The sequence below is a fragment of the Pelodiscus sinensis genome, chromosome 4 (genome assembly GCF_049634645.1).
Source record: "Pelodiscus sinensis isolate JC-2024 chromosome 4, ASM4963464v1, whole genome shotgun sequence".
Classification (NCBI taxonomy): domain Eukaryota; kingdom Metazoa; phylum Chordata; order Testudines; family Trionychidae; genus Pelodiscus; species Pelodiscus sinensis.
The window spans coordinates 18,011,117-18,025,476 of record NC_134714.1 but is presented as its reverse complement, the minus strand read 5'-3'; the positions used below and the strand labels follow the sequence as shown (position 1 = coordinate 18,025,476).

The window sequence follows — 14,360 nt, the reverse complement described above, 5'->3', positions numbered from 1 at the left end:
CAAGACCTTGAAGGAGTGAGGGAATGTCCAGTAATGCAGCAAGACAGAGAGATATGTAATTACTTTGTCAACTGTATTTCAGTTCTCTCTGCCCCACCACTCCTTCAGAAGAACTCCAATAAAGTTTTATTTTACCAGTGTTAAAACGGATGTATATAGAGTGTGCAAAATTAATGCTTCTGTATCCTTTGCTGTCCAAATGAAGAGTCACCTTGGAGACAATTATATTTTCTGGTGAGACATGCTCACAGAAAACATGTTCTATAGATACATTTAAAAGCTGCACCCCAGGAGCCTCCTGCTTGCTGTGTAGGGTGTGGAAGACAGAGGAGGGGGGTGCTGAAGTCAGGGTGCCCCCTCCTACTGCCCCTGTACCTAACTCGACAGAATGTAGAGGGGCAGAGCCCCAGAGAAAGGGCGGGAAGGATCTATGGGTTTGAGATAGATCCTTGTTGACTTAAATTCAGCAAGTGTTCTTCTGCTTAAAATGGGTCACTGCAATAGTCCAACTTTCAACGCTCTACTTTAAGAAGCCTCTCCCCCCCCATTAGCAACATTTTCAAACAAAATAATGGAGAGCGTTTTCTAAGAAAACCAAGATACACACATTTCACAGAGTATTGCATGCCTCACAGAAGGTCACACATCTTCCTTATATATATTTACCATTAGGAAAGTTCAGGTTTTAAGAGAAAAATAAGGAAGGGCTATTGAAAGGTATATTGTTAACAGATAAGACTAAGCCAATTTGGTGGCTGACCCAGAGGGTCAGATTTGTTTTTTTAATGGGAAGGAAAAGATACCTACCTCGTTTGTGAAGCCATCCTTCCTTTACGATTGCTACTTCATTCATAATGGCAGGAATGTCTCTTGAAAAAAGAATTTATGCCAAAAGATCACTGTGTTGTTACTTCTGGATTCCAGCAGAAGGGAACACAAAAAAGGGCTTTTCTTCTCTTTCAGCTAGTTCTAGAAAGATTTAAAAAAAATCATTTTGAGGCATTTTGCATATGTGCAGTAAGGAATACAACAGAGGGTAGCTTATATAGATGTTCTAATTACAAAGTCTAAATTAGGGATTTATTCTTCAGAAGTATTTTTTATTTGGGAGAAGAAATGAATGTTTGAGGAAGTTCCATTCACTGCACAGATTGCAACTGTTGCCATGTTCTATGTCAGTACACACCCTGTTAGAAATGGACTGCAAGACTTAATCCAGGTTTCTTCCATATCCCCACTCCTGAAAATGTCTTCCCAATAGTAATTTTTCTGAGAATTTACCCAATCTAATTTTTAATATCCCCCAGCACTGCAGCTTCTACCACTTCCTTTGGAGACTTCCACAGCATCTCAAAATATCAAGATGATCTTAATATTCCACTTCATTTTTCTCTATTAACTTCATCCCATTACTCCCAGTCCCATTCCTTGACCTCTCTGAGCAATTCAACTCCCTTCTTAAATGAGCAAACAGTATGCTGGGTAAAATCATTTAACTTGCTCTTGTCATAAATCAGCCCCTTCATCTTATTACTTAAGGTCTCTGCTTATGCAGCCCCCAAACTGTATTCCTTGGTTTGCCTTGCTATCACATTTCTCTGCTCTCCACTATCATCAGTAGGCCTGTTTAACAGGTTTCTCTCCCTCACTGAAAATCATTTCTTCTCATCTCTTATCCTGCATTATCTTCCCAACTAAATCTGATTTTGTTAGTTATTTTCTGCCCACACTGCCAATATCTCCAAGTTTCTTCTTAGAATTTCTCAATAGTCAGACATCTTCAACTTTATCTAGCTCAGTAACATGGGGAGTATCATCAAAATGCAATTTATGCCATATTCCAGATTAAATCAAAACCACTAGACAGCTCCCTCTGCCACTCACCTCACTATACTGGCATTTATCATTGTCACTCCTCTTCTGTAAGGATCACATCTTTATCCTATTCAATCCGTGACATCTCTACTTGAATTGGCAACAAATATACCAGTTATAAGGGTAGAGGTCCATTAGGAACTAAGGATGTTAAATTTAGATTAATCGACTAATCGAATAATCAATGTAATTTGCATCAACTATTCAAATACAGGCAGTCCCCGGGTTACGTACAAGATAGGGACTGTAGGTTTGTTCTTAAGTTGAATTTGTATGTAAGTCGGAACTGGTACATATTGTAGGGGAAACTCTAGCCAAACATTTCTCCAGAACTCAGTTTTATTCTCCCACATCTCACTTCCCTCAGTCCTTTATTCTCAAGCTGAGGTGTCTGCTGAGAAAAGCCGCTCCACGTCTCCCTGGTCTGCTGGGGGGAAGCAGCTAGTGCGGGGTTGCCTCACCCTGTTTGTAAGTAGGGATCCGATGTAACCCGGGACTGCCTGTAGTCAAGAAGGGCGCCTCCACCTTTGAAATGTAGCAAGAGCCCTGCTGGCTCTTCCTACATTTCAAAGGCTGAAGAGCCATAGGAAGCATGGCCAGCAGGGAACTCTAACAGTCCCTCACTGGCCCTGTGCTCCCTGCTTTGTACATTTCAAAAACAGGGAGTGCAGGGGAGGGGGGCTGTTTGAGTCACCGGCTGGCCCCAGGCTCCCCGCAGCGCTTCTGCTTTGGAAATTACTACAGTTAAAAGGCAGAAGCACCACCAGTTCCCTGCCTCAACCCCTCCCCTTCTCCCCACAGAAGTGCTGGGGGGAACCAGCTTTTAAACCAGCTCCCCCCAGCACCAGATCCTGCTCCCCACTCTTGCTGCCTCTCTCTGATAGAGGCAGCAAGGGAGGGGAGGGGAGGGAAGCAACTAGTCGACTATCCGATAAGCATTTGCTTATCCGATAGTTGACTAGTCACTTGCATCCCTAGGAGGAACTGGACTAAGATAACTAATTTCATGTTATCCATTAAGAGGATCACTGATGGTGGTAACCTACAGTCATCATAAACCTGGGTTAGGACTGTACATCTATAGAAATAGGAGAGGTGCCAGACCTGCTGTCTAATGAAGTTAAATTGTTATATCAATTAGGGATGTAAATGAGTAGTCAAATATATAATTAACAGATAAGTCTAGGCTTATTGGTTAATCCTCTCAACTATTCACATCCCCCACACATTGCTGCCTCTGTATCAGAGGCTGCGGTGGGGGGGGGGGGGGGAGAGCAGGAACTTTATTAAAAGCCTGTTCCCCTGAGCACTGCCTCCATGGTGACGTTGCTGCAGGGGGGAGGCAGAGGAAGCTACTGCGAAGCAGCCCTGGTTACTTTGCAGCAGCAGCCCCTGTTCAATGGGGGGTCTGAATGCCCCGTGGAGCAGCCTCTGTCCACAGCAGCCCTGACTGGCTGCAGACAGAGGCTTCCTCGTGGCAGCCCCGCCCCACAGCAGCCTCTGTTCGAGGAGAGCTCAGACATCCTGCGGACAGGGTCTGCTGCCACTGTATCAGAGGCAGCGACGTGAGGTGGCAGGCAGCTAGTCCATGAGGGGAGCTGGTTTTCAAACTGGCTCCCCTTATGGACCGGCTCCTGACTGGCACCCCGTGCTGCTGCCTCGGATACAGAGGCAGCAGCATGAGGTGGCAAGGGGCTCCCTAGGAGTGGGACTGGAGCACACTGGCTGCCAGCCCCACCCCTGGGGACCACAGAATAGTTGAGCAACTGCTAGGAATTCATGCAGTTACTAGACTATTCAATTACCCCAAAAAAGCAGAAGCCCTGCAGGAAGCGTGGGGCCAGCGGGAAACTCCTCTGCTGGTCCCGCGCTCCCCACGGGGCATCCATTTCAAAGACTGAGGCATGGCAGGGAGCTGCACTTCTGCTTTGGCAATGTACAAGAGCTCCACGGGGGCTCTTGTACATTGCAAAGGATCAAGCACCCCACACTCCCTATTTCAAAGGCTCAGGTGCCACAGAAAGTGCAGGGCCATTTATTATGGGTTTGAGTGTCATCTCACAACTTTCCAAGGGAAGGTGGAATCTTATTCCACTACTCCTGAAATAGCTCAGTTAGGAGATCATGATTTTGGAGTCATTCTGTTCCAGGGAGGGAGTGGCAATATGGATTTAGTACCACATGCCCTCCCAAATATGCTGGTGTAAATTAGGGATGTAATCGTATAGTTGATTAACCGATAAGCAAAAGCTTATCGGTTAATGCTATAGACTACATGCATCCCATCTCTTCCTCCCTCCCCACCACCAGTAAATTTTTTAGCAGGCTGGCCAGCAGCCCAGTTCAGTCCTGGCTTGCACTGCGTTCTAGACCTACCCCCGCTGCAGCTCTGCATTTAACAGGTATTAGGAGCCAGACCAACAGACAACCCGGCTCAGTTCCAGCTTGTGCTGGGTCTAGAAGCTCAGACCCCTCCCTCGGGACAGGGGCTGCCCGGGGATTACAGAATAGTTGACTAACCAATAAGAATTCATGAGGTTAATCAACTATTCAATTAACCGATATTTAACACACACACCCTAGTGTAAATACACTGCCAAGCAGTATATTTTGCTCCTTTCCAACTCTTCAGGGAGACAGGAAGATAAAGTGGTTCTGTGCACTGAAGTGGCACTTTGACACAAAGAATTAAGGCCAGTCTGGCCTTATGTTCCTTATTCAGCTATGCTCACGTGTTAGAGAGAGCAAACTCATTTCAAATATCTTTCACAACACAGAAAAGTAGGATGTCTTACCACGGTGTAGTTGGACGCAAAGCATAACTTCACTAATCCTGCTGCAATTTTAATTGCAATACAAATTATATACAGTGCAATTCAACCGAGAAAGTAGTAGTTTTTGGAAGACACAATGATAACATAAAGATCTCACACAAGAAGAGAAAGTCCAGCCTGCTGTGTGGGTCTATGCATTAGTGAATATGGACAAATGGAAGATTTGTCTTTTGCACAGTCTGAAAAAATTGATGATCATAAGGCTCATTAAGTAACTTTAGGAATGGTTCCCAGTGAATACACATCATCGAAGATGACTATGCCCTGCTTGTATAGCTTGTATTGACACACAACTGAGTGACAGTAGGAACTGCCAATGAACAACTCTTTCTTTCTCTCATTTTTTAAAGATTTGTTTCTTTAACTCCTTTTTCAATACCAAAATACCACCTGTACTCATCAGGCAGATTAAAATACCATAAATGATGAACTGTATAAATAAATAATACCTTATATCCCACTCCTGGTTATTCTACCATTGTCAGGTAGTTGATAAGTACGTGAATAAAATTAAGTTGGGAAAATTCAGTATAATGTATGTTTCTAAAATTATCAGTAACTCCTTGGCTGTGTCTAGACTGGCCAGTTTTTCCGGAAAATCAGCCGCTTTTCCAGAAAATCTTGCCAGCTGTCTACCCTGGCCGCTTGAATTTCTGCAATAGCACTGACTTCCTACTGTAAGAAATCAGTGCTTTTTGCGGAAATACTATGCTGCTCCCGTTCGGGCAAAAGTCCTTTTTGCGCAAAAGGGCCAGTGTAGACAGCTGAGATTTGTTTTGCACAAAAAAGCCCCGATCGCGAAAATGGTGATCGGGGCTTTTTTGCACAAAAGCACGTATAGATTGGCCACAGACGCTTTTCCGCAAAAAGTGCTTTTGCGAAAAGCGTCCGTGCCAATCTAGACGCTCTTTTCCGAAAATGCTTTTAACGGAAAGCTTTTCCGTTAAAAGCATTTCCAGAAAATCATGCCAGTCTACACGTAGCCCTTGTGTACTGGCATAATGAAAAAAGACTTAAGGGACAGCCCAAACTAATCTTCCAATAAAAGGTAGAGTAGAGCTATACTTATTATATTATATATGGGGCTGCCTCTTCAGGCAGGAAATGGCCTAATTAAGGTGCTCTCTTGTAAAGTCTTTCAAATGTGCCCCTCCCTGTAGTAGGAGCCCCCTAAAAAATTAAGAGATGCACCTGTTCTCCTCTTACAGAGAGCAAGCTCCCTCCTTTCATTTTGTTTTCATTACTGCACAATCTGTGGAGCCAGGTCAGGCTCAGGGAAAAACGTGCTGTGATCTCGCTAACAGAGGATGAGGGAAAATACCACCACTCTGTAGTCACAATGACAGCCTAAGGGAAGCAACAGATTCTGGGGGCAGTGCCATGTCCTCAGTGAAAGCATTTGAAAGGCCTGCCCCCCCTCGCTGCCTCTGTAGGTCACAGAGGCTGTGTCTAGACTACATGCCTCTGTCGGCAGAGGCATGTAGATTTGTTTGTTCAGCAAAGGCAAATGAAGCCGCGATTTAAATGATCGCGGCTTCATTTACATTTACATGGCTGCCGCGCTGAGCTGACAAACAGCTGATCAGCTATTTGTCAGCTCGCGCGCTAGTCTGGACGCTCCCCTGCCGACATCAAAGCCCTTTGTCGGCAGCCCCGTTATTCCTCGTGGAATGAGGTTTACCGGGGCTGCCGACAAAGGGCTTTGATGTCGACAGGGGGAACGTCCAGACTAGCGCGCGAGCCGACAAACAGCTGATCAGCTGTTTGTCGGCTCAGCGCGGCAGCCATGTAAATGAAGCCGCGATCATTTAAATCGCGGCTTCATTTGCCTTTGCTGAACAAACAAATCTACATGCCTCTGCCGACAGAGGCATGTAGTTTAGATGTACCCAGAGTGTGAGGCAGTGAGGAGGGGCAGGCAGGTAAGCTGAGCCGGCATGCACAGAGAGCCAAAAGTGCATTGGCTCCAGCTTGCCCCCCTCACCCTCCTTGCTGCTGCCTCTCTATCAGAGGTAGCAGTGCAGGAGTAGAGTGGGGCAGATGGATCCAATGCTCATGGGGAGCCTGCTTCAAGCCAACTCCTAATGGGCACCAGTTCCCGCTTCCCTTCCTCCCACCCCAGCCACTGCCCATGATACAGAGGCAGCAAAGGGAAGGAGAGTCTGTGTAATTGATAAGATTAAGCCAAGGCTTATCCCTTAATTGTGTAGTGGACTACACACTGACACCCCGAATGCAGAGGCTCAGAGCTCTTGCACAGGCAGGGAGCTCAGCTGACCAGCAGAGAGAGGGGTGTCTCGCTAAGCAGAAGCTTCAAATAGAGTGTCTCCCAAAGCAGGTGAAGGGGGTGATGAGGGAATAAGTGGCTAGGGGGAGAATATCGGGGGGGGGGAGTAATTTGCTGTTGTGAGAGTCAGAGGGGAGGGGAATGCAGTTTGGAGAGTCACATCTGTGCAGAGAGAGAGAGAGCGCGAGGCAGAAACCTGAACTCTCCTCGTGCGCTGGGAGGAGGGAGATAAGGGGCTGATTGCATGGGGTAGGTTGGTGCTGGCATTGGAGTGAGGTGGACTCGGAGGGAGTTTATGCTGTGTGCCCTGGAGTGAGGCAGGGGATGGGTGGCGAGTTTGTTTGTGCTGTGTCCTGTCCTGACTCCCAGCTAGATTGCTGGTGCCTGCAAGTTTGAGAAGCAGGATTTTATCCCAGCCCCTAGCTGAGCTGGGGGGAGAAGACTGTACAGAGGTAAATGGGGAAAGAGGGTGGGTGGGTGCTGGCATCTGTGCAGTGAGGTGGAGGGCAGTTTGGCTGGGGTGTCCTGACTCACTTGCTGCAGTCCTCTCTATTTGGCTGGCTTGGTGGGAGGGGTGAAGGGAAAGGAGGCTGCATGGGGGGTGGTTGTGCCAGGACATTTGCATGGTTACATTTCATGGTTACAAAGTTTACACAGGTGTAAGATAAGAAAGAAAATGATTATTTTTAACAGATTTTTTTTCCAGCTGTTGCAGATGTCTGCAATGATTTTTTTTAAAAATCCTGTGTTACTAATTAAGACACAGTATATTGTATTGCACTAAGACCAGATCTTTGCTTATGAGTCAGAAGTAGCAAGTACTAGGTGGCTACGTCTACACTGGCCACAATTTCCGGAAAAGGGATGCAAATCAGGTAAGTCAGGATAGGGAATCCGCGGGGGATTTAAATATCCCCCGCGGATTTAAATAAACATGTCCGCCACTTTTTTTCCGGCTTGGGGAAAAGCCGGAAAAAAAGCGTCTAGACTGGCGCGATCCTCCGGAATAAAGCCCTTTCAAGTAGGAATAAGAGATCCTCCAGAAAAGGGCTTTATTCCGGAGGATTGCGCCAGTCTAGACGCTTTTTTTCCGGCTTTTCCCCAAGCCGGAAAAAAAGTGGCGGACATGTTTATTTAAATCCGCGGGGGATATTTAAATCCCCCGCGGATTTCCCTATCCTGACATCTGATTTGCATCTCTTTTCCGGAAATTGTGGCCAGTGTAGACGTAGCCGGTGTGTTGCTAGTTGTTTTATAGGATAAAACTTTATTTGTATAGCATGGATCCTAAACATTCCCCAAAGAAACTGTATAAGCCTTCATAAATGCCTTTGCTCTCCTTTCCAGTGTCAGTAAATATTGTATTAATATTTGCAAGGAGAGTGTGACTATTTCTAGTTGACTCAAATTTGTTTAGCATCTTAAAGCTGAGCTATGTGTGGATAATATGCATTTTCATGTGTTTACTAGCTTGAGTTGTTAGAAAGGATTATGATACATGTACTCCAAGGATAGTGTAAATGTTTTTTATTTTATTTCATATTCAATATCGTAAGCATTGCTCCTTGTTAACTATCCCTTTTTTAATATATTTTCTTCCACACATATGGACTGTTCAAAATATATATAACGTGTGTATGTGTATTTTTTTGTTTGCGTTGCTAGTGCATATCCCCTCACTACCTTAATATTGGTGTTGCACATAAGAAATTTCAACCTGCCCAAAAGACAATTCAACCCACCCAAAGATAGAAAATGTTAGAGAGAACACTGGTTGTGGGGCATCAATTATGTATGATTACCAATGTTCTTCATTAGCCTGGCAGATGTTCCACCTAACCCACCAGCATGTCAGAACAGATATTTTGTCATCATTATACATGAAGCTTATGGTAAGGCTTGGAAAAGATTTTCCAAATATTGCAAGTGAGAGTAAAAAAAAATCACAAGTTAAGAGCAAAAGAAAACTATAGAACATGTCTCATTTTCTGTGACTCCACAACTTAATCTAGACTTCCAAACTGCAGTTTGCATTGCTTACTGCTCTCATGTCTTTAATGATCTAAGACCCAACAGACAAGGTGAGAATTCTATTCAAGATGTGGGGTGGGAAAGCTATACAGCCATGGCCACCAACCTGTCGATTGTGATCAACCAGTCGATTGCGAGGTGTTCCGGGCCCCTTATTTCCTCCCACCCACACTACCTACCTCCAGCGACAATGGAGGTAGTGGCAGCTTCCCGCGGGGTAGATGGAAGTCCTGCAGCACTTCCGGGGGTTCCGGAAATGCACTGGCTGCTTCCCTGCCCCAGGTCTGTGGCGTGTGGAGTCCCCAAAGGCTCACGTGCTGGGACTTCCGTTCGCTGCAGAAGAGGAGAGTCGGGCCGGGGGGGGGGGGGGAGGCAGGGGCTTCCCTGCACCACGGGAGGCTCATGCCAGCCCCAGAGGAGGCATGCAACAGGACTTCTTCCTCCACGGGAAGTGGGGGGGTGGGGAAGTCAGCCCCAGATGGGGCACGTGCATGGGCTTCCCTGCTCTATGGGAGGGGGGAGTCAGGCCCGGAGGGGGCACACGACGGGGGCTTCCCTGCTCTGTGGGAGGCGCGCACTGGCCCCGGAAGAGGCATGCGACAGGGCTTCCCTCCTCTGCAGGGGGGAGTCCTGGGAGGCGGCGGGTACAGGAGACTCTCTGTCCCCACTGGCACCCTGTCCCCTACCACAGAACCCTATCCCCTGCCCTCCCGGCACCCTGTTCCCTCTCCCCTGCCCCCAGCTGCAAAACTCTGTCCCCACTGGCACCCTGTCCCCTGCCCCAGCACCCACTAGCACCCTTCCCCAGTGCCAAGTCCCCTGCTCCCACCAGCACAGTTGGGGCCATATTAGTGAGGCTTGCGGGAGGGGGGGGTTGAGGAGGGGTGTTTTTTTGCATCTCACTTGTGTGGCCCCAACTGACTTTCCTGTGGGTCAGTGACCCCTGACTCAAAACAGGTTCCCTGCCCTTCTCATAAATAAAGACAATACTGAAACTTTTTGTATTTGACATAGTAGTTTATTTAAAAATGAAACCTGGCCAGCAAACCCCCAATTGGGGCCAAGCCCCCAGGCCACAGCATCATAACACTCCTGCACTGTCCCCTCCCCCCCCGACCCTAGATACACTGGAAGCCCCTGCCCTGAGCCTCTCACATATCCCAAGCCTCCAGGCCACAGCATCGTAACACTCCTGCACTGTCCCCTCCCCCACGACCCTTCATGCACTGGAAGCCCCTGCCCTGAGCCTCTCACATATCCCAACCCAAATTTGTGCACCCTCATATCCACACGCCTCTGGCTTGCTTAGTACCCCAACCCTCCATCTGACCCCAACACTGCCCAGCCTGGAGCCCCCTCCCCGAGCCAGCATCCTCTTCTCCACCTCCTCCTGCGTCCAAATTTCCTCCCAGAGCTTGCACCTTTCACCCCTTCCCACACCCAAATCCCTCATTCCCACCCCAGAGCCTACACATCCTGTCTCAACCCAATGAGGGTACAGCTAGACTGCAAGGCTGTGTCTAGACTGGCAAGTTTTTCCGGAAAATCATCTGCTTTTCTGGAAAAACTTGCCAGCTGTCTACACTGGCCGCTTGAATTTCCAGAAAAGCACGGACGATCTGATGTAAAATCATCAGTGCTTTTCCGGAAAAACTATGCTGCTCCCGTTTGGGCAAAAGTCTTTTTCTGAAAGACTTTTGCACAAAAGGGCCAGTGTAGACAGCATAGTACTGTTTTCCGCAAAAAAGCCCCCATCGTGAAAAAGGCAATCGGGGCTTTATTGCGGAAAACCACGTGTAGATTGGCCACGGACGCTTTTCCGCAAAAAGTGCTTTTGCGGAAAAGCATCCTGCCAATCTAGACGCGCTTTTCCGAAAATGCTTTTAATGGAAAACTTTTCCGTTAAAAGCATTTTCGGAAATTCATGCCAGTGTAGATGTAGCCCAAGAGTTTTTCAGGATTCCAGAGTTATCCCAGAAAAACTCTTCTACATCCAGGGATGCATTTGTTCTTTCACTTTTTTTAGTGGAAGAGCAAATGTGCTCTTTGGGTAACCCCTATATTCCTCTTTCCACAAGGAATAAAGGGGCTTCCAAAAGAAGGGGTTTTTCTGACATTTGGTCCAGTCTAGACAGGCCAAATGTTGGAAAAACCTCTTCCTACAGAAGAATTGGGGGGAAAAAGCAGCAGTATAAGGATTGGGGATAGCAAGTGATGGAGAGGAGGAGAATAGAGAGGGCGTGTTGGGGCTTCAAGGAAGGGGTGGGGTCTTGGGGGAAGGATGGGGTAGTAGATCTTGGTTTGTTCTGTCATTTAAAAATGATCTTGGGTGCAAAAAGGTTGGAGACCACTGATATACAAGTTTAGTTCTATCTCGGATTCGGATTGTTGGGTGGACAAACTCAAAGCAGGGCAAAAGTGAGAATGACTGGAAATAGAGGACAGCTTTTCCAGACCCTTACATTTTCATTATGTTCCTCAAATGAGAAAACTCAATTTATAGTTTATAAAACTCTTGTATATGTTTCAAATTATATGAGCATATAGAGTCAGGAGACTGTAAATGGAATGAGAGGGAACACATATGTAAACAAAAGTTTTGGGTCCACCCCTCGTAAGGATGAAGTAAGTCATAGATCCATTTAATTCTCAATGAATTTTCTTCTAGCAAATATTATTAGCTTGCAAGTGAAAACTAGAGTTATAGATACTGCTTAATAAATTGGGATTCTTCTTTAATTAGACTGCACGCTTTCATATTTTGCAAATATCATTCACAAATTCTTGATAGCCCACCTACTGAAAAAGTAAAAGGTAATGACAATGTATTTAAACACACAAATACTTCTGTGCTATAGGTAAATATCCTGGCTGCCCCTATGAAATTAACAGCTACCTAAAGTACTCTAGTAGCCACACCACACTTTTTTTTTACTTGTAAACAAATATAACAAAGTTAATCCGGCCACTCCCCTTAAAAACTGCAACTTAAAGTGTACTTCCTGTCCCGATGTAAAGACAAACCAAATCAGATATTTGCTTCTTATATATTGGTAAGGGGAAATAAAGCTAACACTTCACCTAAGCAAAAAAACATGCAACCACATGAGTACAAACACCACCACACCAAAATGTCTAATGCATCTCCATATTGGTTATGATAAACAAAGTCCAAAATACACAGGTCAAATTAAGGAAACACCCACATACGCAGAGAGTGGTTTTTTTTTTCAATGAAGTTGAAGTGAGGTGAAGGTGCTAGAAGTCTCCAAGATACAATTCAGTGACCACTGAAGTTGCGGGGGGGACGGGGACTGGTCACAGTACTTCCCTAAATTGTGTCATAACTTTTGGAGAGTCTCAGAAACCTGTTATAAGCAATCAACTGACTGAAAAACAGTGCCACATAAAAGCTTGTGCAAACCAAAAGGCTCCTGATAGCCAAGGAATCCAACCAAGAAGGCTCGAAGACAGAGCCAGCCTCGCTCCTCCCCATGCATTTGTGGGGCGAAGGTAGGGTGGGAAGCAAGGCGGGAGAGTGCAAGATCCAGCTCAGCACTCCTCCCTCTGCGGGGAGACCCCCCCAAGCTCCAGTCACAAACACTTTCCTTGACTGGATTCCCAGAGCAGGCAGCCGCTTCCTGTTCGCGCAGCCCTACCCTTCCCCTCCTCGCCCCATGCCCCGATGCACACGCACAGAACGGGGAGTAAGCCCCAGGGCGCCAGCCCCCAGCCTCCTTGCAGGCTCACCCGGCGGGGTGCCGCAGCCGCCGCCACTGCGGCGCATGAAACCTCCCTCCGCCGAGGCCCGGCCCCGCGAGGGAGCCGCACGCACCATCCTGCCTCCCTCTTCCCCGGCGAGCGCCCCCCGCCCGCTCCGGCGAAGCAGGCCCCGGCGCTTCCTCCCGCCGCCCTGGCGCGCGGGGCACTTACACGCCCGGAGCGGCGGCGCTGCTGGGCGGGTTCCCCCGCGGGGCCGGCGCTAGGGCCTAGCTGGGCGCGGGCAGCCGCCTGGTCTCCCTCGCCGGCCGCTCCTCCGCCCCTCGGCGCGGGGGATCAGCCCATGGAGCGCGCCGGCCGGCCGGACCCCCGCCTGGCTCTGGCCGCTCCGGCGCTGGGCAGCCTCCGGCCGGGGCGCACGAGGGGGCGGCCGGGCCCCGAGCTGCTGGCTGCTGCCCCAGCCACCCCCCTTCAGGCTGGGCTGCTGCCGCGGCTCCCGGCTCCGCCAGCCTGCGCTCGCCTGGTCCCTCCTCTGCCTGCTGCTCGCACAGACACACACACACACACGGGCTGTGTCTGCTCGGCGATGCCTGCGGGGTCCTACCGCCCGCGGAATCCAGCCGCCTGCAGAGCCCGGCTGGGCGGGGGGGGGGGCAGAGAGTTCCTGCTGCAGCCCCCTTGGCGCTAGTCCAGGGCCCCCTCCCCACACACTCACAGTCGGCGCGGGGCGCCCATGCAGGTGTTTGTTCGGCATGCTGCAGGAGACGTGGGGAACTCCGGCTAACTTCCTAACCGCACACAGGCTTATCACGGCAATCAGGGCGGCTTGCCGCTCACACTGCTGTTTACTAAAAGGAGAGCTCGACTCACACACAACCACGCTGGTGGGACCGGAGTCCAGCTTTATTAGCTCGAATCGTAGCTCCCCACCTCCCCCCCCACACACACCCACCCACCCCGCTCAAACTGTAAGGCAAACACACACAAGAGGGAAACTGACCGGATTGTGCGTTTGTAAGGACTTTTTTGTTAGCTTTGGACGGTGCCTAGCGTGGTGGGGCCCTAGCGCAGGAAGGTGTGTTACCACAATAGGATGATAACAACAACAAAACAAAAGCTGTGCGGCCAACTCTCCCAGTAGTTGGTGTTTTCAATAAAGCCCTGGGGCTTGAATTAATTTGGTAATGTGAGAATGTCAGTTCTCATTTTTTTTAAAAGGTTTTTTTTAAGCCCTCGTGATTCTCAAGATGGGTCTGCAAATGCAAATCAAGTAAATTCTAAAAGCTGAGAACACAGCAGCCAACTAAAAAAACTTACACAACTGAGAGTGTTGTTGGGTTTTTTTTAATTGAGTGAATTTTAAGCCAATCTCCTGACTGGAGAGGGCATGACTCATAATTTTTTATTCTTGGAATTGACACCTCAGTGAAGACACCCATGTATAGCCAAAAGCAACCAAAGATGTGGGCAATTGTGAGTTATAGATCAGAGAGGGAAATTAAGATATGAGACAAGAGGTATTGCAGTTAGGGAAAATAAATACATAAATACATTACAAATGTCCTAAAGGAAACAGAGTAGCAACAACAAAAGGAAAAATTATGTAGCACTTT

At 48.0% G+C, this 14,360-nt stretch overlaps 1 protein-coding gene across 3 annotated transcripts in view; it reads right to left on the bottom strand.

Annotated features, from left to right (window-relative positions):
* AKT1 (AKT serine/threonine kinase 1) overlaps nucleotides 1-13,606 on the bottom strand; it is a 112,333-nt gene extending 98,727 nt beyond the window's left edge. Inside the window, exons 1-2 of one of the 3 annotated variants that reach the window (XM_006132421.4) lie at nucleotides 13,463-13,606; nucleotides 808-969 (exon numbers count right to left, since the gene is read on the bottom strand). In XM_006132421.4, the coding sequence (XP_006132483.1) occupies nucleotides 808-853 (46 nt within the window). In that variant the 5' untranslated portion in view covers nucleotides 854-969; nucleotides 13,463-13,606. Of the gene's footprint in view, nucleotides 1-807; nucleotides 970-12,777; nucleotides 12,910-12,960; nucleotides 13,295-13,462 lie in introns of those variants that run through there. The other 2 variants (XM_075926452.1, XM_075926453.1) reach the window with 2 other exon arrangements.
* Between the last annotated feature and the right edge of the window lie 754 nt (nucleotides 13,607-14,360).